General features: G+C 48.6%; 2 protein-coding genes across 2 annotated transcripts in view; one reads left to right on the top strand and one right to left on the bottom strand.

Moving 5' to 3' along the window:
- LOC146221778 (diacylglycerol kinase delta) overlaps nucleotides 1-3651 on the top strand; it is a 13428-nt gene extending 9777 nt beyond the window's left edge. Inside the window, exons 22-24 of the mRNA XM_084691388.1 lie at nucleotides 106-228; nucleotides 802-907; nucleotides 1103-3651. Coding sequence (XP_084547514.1) covers nucleotides 106-228; nucleotides 802-907; nucleotides 1103-1143 — 270 coding nt within the window. The 3' untranslated portion in view covers nucleotides 1144-3651. The remainder of the gene's footprint in view (nucleotides 1-105; nucleotides 229-801; nucleotides 908-1102) is intronic.
- A 60-nt stretch (nucleotides 3652-3711) lies between these two features.
- Nucleotides 3712-5000, bottom strand: part of LOC146221777 (cysteine and histidine-rich domain-containing protein 1) — a 5231-nt gene continuing 3942 nt past the window's right edge. Inside the window, exons 8-10 of the mRNA XM_084691387.1 lie at nucleotides 4918-5000; nucleotides 4780-4842; nucleotides 3712-4467 (exon numbers count right to left, since the gene is read on the bottom strand). The exon at nucleotides 4918-5000 is cut by the window's right edge and continues 37 nt beyond it. Coding sequence (XP_084547513.1) covers nucleotides 4162-4467; nucleotides 4780-4842; nucleotides 4918-5000 — 452 coding nt within the window. The 3' untranslated portion in view covers nucleotides 3712-4161. The remainder of the gene's footprint in view (nucleotides 4468-4779; nucleotides 4843-4917) is intronic.

The following is a 5000-nucleotide window of genomic DNA, read 5'->3' as shown; positions in this document are numbered from 1 at the left end:
TCTCTCTCTCTCTGCCTCTCTCTCTCTCTCTCTCTCTCTCACCTCTCTCTCTCTCTCTCTCTCTCTCTCTCTCGTTCTCTCATTTCTCTCTCCTCTCTCCTCCAGTCTGACTCCCCAGAGGAGGAGGGGCTTCTGGCCACGCTCAACAGTCTGAGCTCTGAGCTTCACAAGCTGGAGGACATCCATTGGATCTGCCCCAGCATGCACTGCTCTGCCGAGGAGTCCGAGGTGTGTGTGTGTGTTGACGTAATAGATAACGGTAAAGGCCATGTTCCAAGTTCTTTAAAGCAGGATCATTTCAAACTTTTGTTCATCTCAGTCTCCTTCTCTTTGCCTCTTTTTCTCCTTTCACCTATTTTACTCCCTCCCTCCTCCCTCCCTCCTCCCTCCTCCCTCCTCCCTCCTCCCTCCTCCCCCCTCCCCCCTCCCCCCTCCCCTCCCCCCTCCCCCCTCCCCTCCCTCCCTCCCTCTCTCCCTCTCTCCCTCTCTCCCTCCCTCCCTCCCTCCCTCTCTCCTCCTCCCTCCCTCCCTCCCTCCCTCCCTCCCTCCCTCCCTCCCTCCCTCCCTCCCTCCCTCCCTCCCTCCCTCCCTCCCTCCCTCCCTCCCTCCCTCCCTCCCTCCCTCCCTCCCCTCTCTCCCTCTCTCCCTCTCTCCCTCCCTCCCTCTCTCCTCCTCCCTCCCTCCTCCCCCCTCCTCCCCCCTCCCCTCCCCTCCCTCCCTCCCTCCCTCCCTCCCCCCTCCCCTCCCTCCCTCCCTCCATACATCTGTCTCTCTCTCTCTCTATCCCCCCTTCTTCTTCAGGAGGTGAGGGTGAGTGGAAAAAGCAGTATAAAACTAAAGATAATGCCCAAGGTCAAAAAGGAGAGAGAGAAGCTCCACAAGCAGAAATCCAACAGCTCTCTGTCGGGTAAGGATCCAGGCAAGCCCCCTGCTTTTCGGCCCACAAACTACAACCCATGTCTTCATGGGAAAATTCTAGTTTTATTTCTCTTCCTCCAAATCACAGAAAACTGCATGGCATTCTTTCATACCTAATGCACATCAATATAGGTCAATGTTTTGTTGTTCATGGTTGGTCTTTGTTGTTGTCTCCCTTTCCTAGGAGCTTGGGGGGCATGCGAGATGGAACCTTCAGCCAATTAAGGACACTTAACGAGCAGCTTTAACGAGCGGTCGCCATCGGCAACCAGGGATGATGGTGAGGGGTGTGCGGAGGGGGGCAGGGGGTTGGGACCCCCTCTCTCCCCCTTACATGGGGGTGAAGAGACCCCCCCTCCCCCTCCCCCCTTTGAGGTCTGTGTAGTCCGCAGAGCTGAGAGGTTGATTTGTCATCCTGTGATGGGGGCGTGGCTTTGCCAGTTGGAGCAGCCAATCGGGGGACATCGGAGGAGAGAAATGTTGGTATCCTGGCAACTGTTATTTTTGTGTTTACCTGCTGGTCTCCTTTGTGAGAACAAGGATTGTGTTATTATTATTATCACTATCTTAGCTACAGATTTTCTTCGCTTATTCGATCCCGTCTCCTTGTTTTTTTCTCTCTTTCTACTTTGTCTATTAACGACCTAGGGACACTAGCTGGAAAATATCGTTTTACTTGACAACATTTGAAGTTCCGAAACTAACTCTTGAAACGTTAGTGTATTGCCATATGAACAACAAAACAACAGCAAAAAAAAGAGAATCATAAACAAACGTTAACAAGATACGTGACATCACTGTCGTCACCTAGGAAACTGGAGAACTCTACGTTTATGATAATATGTGCAAAAATATTATTGACCATGTTCATGAATGTACCTATGTGGATTGTACTTCCTCTGATGTGAATATTAATATGTTTCCAATAACAATGGTTCTGTTGTGGTTCTAACATGGTTCTAATGTGTGGTTCTAAAGTGGTTCTCAATTGGCCTTGGTTCTGTGAGGCTTGCCACAGTGTGTATCAACAAAGCCAATATTATACTGTAGATGTTTGTTCAGTGTGTTCCTGCATGGCTTCTACTTATCACCTGGAATAGTAGTGGGGGTTACCCGCCCAGAAGCTAGGCCTCTTTTGGTCCACACCTGAACTCTACCAATGGAGAGTTGTGGCAAGCAAATACTTCCCGGTAGAGTAGAAACTTTTTAAAATCCAGATTGCTAGGCAACAACCAGACAGGAAGTAGTGGTCCATAGGAAGTCCCAGGTTAGTTATCCGAGGCTGAAGGATCCACCAGTCTTGAATGGAAATGGAAAAAAGATTCTGCTGAAACCAGTTAGTGTTAGTGTCTATGCTCAGACTGATCATTTGAGGTAGCCTTTGCCCTCCCTAGCTGTGTAGAGTGATAAGAACTTCCCTGAGGTCTGTTGTGTGTGTGTGTGTGTATTTGGTATCTTAGTGCTAAAATATAGTGTGCCAGATAGCTAGCTAGCCTGTACGCTAGCTAGCCTTACCTAAACGCTTGAGTGTTCTTTATTTGTGACACGTTTGCTCAGTGGTTTTTAAATATGACATACCGGGATGTGTGCGTGCGTGTGTGTGTGCGTGTGTGTGTGTGCGTGTGAAAGAGAGAGAGCGTGCGCGTACGTGCCATGTGACATTTCAAAAGCGTTTACTGTCTTGCCTTGCACTTTACAAGAAGCTAACTTAACAAAACGTGTGTAAAGTTTGTAAAGTTACTTGACAAAGTGTTTTGGTTATTGATTTGACAACAGCCACTTCTCATATTTATTGCAAATGTATAGAGATGTGCTATTGTGTGGGCTAATATATAAATATATACACCTAAACCAAACATAGAATGTTAAAGATATCTATATACAGTATCACATATATACTGTATTCAGTATAAACGGTTGTTTATTCTTCAAAGGGGTGTGCGGTACAGAAGCTTTTTTTCCTATTGTGATGTCACTGCAATGTCATCACAATCTCCTACGTCAGGAAATGACAAAACGTTGATGCGAAGGACTGGACACTGAATACACATGGACCTGCCACGCGCCCTAAAACGATACGAAGACGAAGCAACGCAGCTTTAAGCGCCACGAGAAAACAGACACACAGGTATTCCAAAAAGCTGTGTCGTGGCTCACCCTCATCACCCTCTCTCTTTTTAATGGTGAATTTGTGAACGCAACTCACTTAGACTGTTGAATGCACCCCTGTGCTGGGCCTGACCTGCTGCAAGCTGACTGAGACCTGGACTAAGTGTTGCACGCATTCATGTTTTCAAAGATGATGTTCATATAATATTGTGCTGTTTAATTCGTGTGTGGAGTGTAACGGCAAATCAAATCTTTTTCGGGGCTAAAAATTACAAATTGAATTTTAAATGTCAAAAATGTTGTGCTGGGATAAGCAGTGCAGCAGGAGGTTACTTGGTGAGTCGTGTGAGTCGATTGTGTGAATGAATCATATGAATCATGAGTCATTTATCACCCGCTGGGCTGGATAGATGATTCTTCTTGTTGTTGCCAAATGGCTTTTAGAGAGTTCGACCATGTTTACTTCAGACAATATGACTCAGAGATTATTGTTCTGGAAAGGCATGACAAAATTAGGTAAAACGAGAAAGAAGGAGAGAGAAAGATAGAAAGAGCTGAATATTGAGGAAGATCACTGGGTGTGAGTCCAGAAACACAAAAATAAACTGTGTCTGCCCACTGCTACTTGTGTGTGTGATTCGTTTTGTATCTTGAAACACAGTGCTCAAAATACCACAAACACAGTTTTGTATTATCAACCAACAATCTCTTATTTTTAGTGGTCTTCACAAAGCCATAAAAGATTGGCAGCCATTTTGTGTAACGTAAAGACAGATTGCTAATTTCCGCTATTGAATAAACAAATTTACAGAAACATTCATGGCAAAAACAACATGACTTTTCCAGTAAATAAGACTCGTTGAAAAGATCTGACAAAATCAAGCCTGGTCACCCACAGTCTCTTCTAGCTGTCTTCCCATTTCTCTCCTTTTTATTCTTCCGCCTTTTATTCTTCCTCTCCTCCTTCATCCCTCTATTTCCTCTCAATATCTCTTCCTCCTCCTTTTCTCCGCTTCCTCCAGATATCTCTTCTTCTCCTTCATATTCCTCTGGATACACCTCCACTCCTCCCTCTCCTCCCTCCACTCCTCCCTCTCCTCCCTCCACTCCTCCCTCTCCCTCCTCTCCCTCTCTCTAGCCGTCCAGCTCCGGCATGTCATCCTCCTCCTCTTTCTTCCTCTCCTCCTCTTTCTTCTTCTCCTCCTCTTTCTTCGCCGTGTCGTAGGCCCACTCCTCGTCCGAGTCGCTGATGTCGTCGTCGTCGATGTCCCAGTCGGGGTGCTCCGGCTGCTCCATGTCCGAAGGGACCAGGTCGACCTCGGGCTCCGGCTTGTGGTTAGGATCCTCCAGCTTCCCCCAGGCCACCGCGTCGGCCTTCCTCAGGGTCACCTCCACCTTGGAGGGCAGCATGCTGACGGTGCTGTGGCTCACGTCTGCCACCTGGGGGAGGGGAGGAGGTAGGGAGGGAGAGAGGGAGTGGAGAAGGGAGGAGGGAGAGAGAGGGGAGGAAGACCAGGAGTAGGTACAGGGGAAGATTGATTGGGGTGAGTAACGTTTCGGAAAAGACTAACCTTGAATCTGGGTGAGACGAGGAAGAGGGAGGGAGGGAGGGAGGGAGGGAGGGAGGGAGGGAGGGAGGGAGGGAGGGAGGGAGGGAGGGAGGGAGGGAGGGAGGGAGGGAGGGAGGGAGGGAGGGAGGGAGGGAGGGAGGGAGGGAGGGAGGGAGGGAGGGAAGGGAAAGGCTGTACTTACTCCCCAGAGATGATAGTCCTTCTGGAACACCTTGTTATTCTCAAACAGGATATGACACGTCAGCTGAAGAGAGAGACAGAGTTAGGGTGTGTGCGTTTGTGTGTGCGCGTGCATGTGTGTGTGTGTGTGGTAGCTCACCACTGTGCCGTTGGCTTCTATTGAGGAGGCTTCTGGGTTGGCGTTCTTGGCGTAGATCGTCACGACGACCTGTTCTCCTGTCT

Source organism: Hypomesus nipponensis, chromosome 25, assembly GCF_054491055.1.
Source record: "Hypomesus nipponensis isolate SF chromosome 25, ASM5449105v1, whole genome shotgun sequence".
NCBI lineage: Eukaryota > Metazoa > Chordata > Actinopteri > Osmeriformes > Osmeridae > Hypomesus > Hypomesus nipponensis.
The sequence above is the reverse complement of the archived record's forward strand: the minus strand, read 5'-3'. Positions and strand labels throughout refer to the sequence as shown.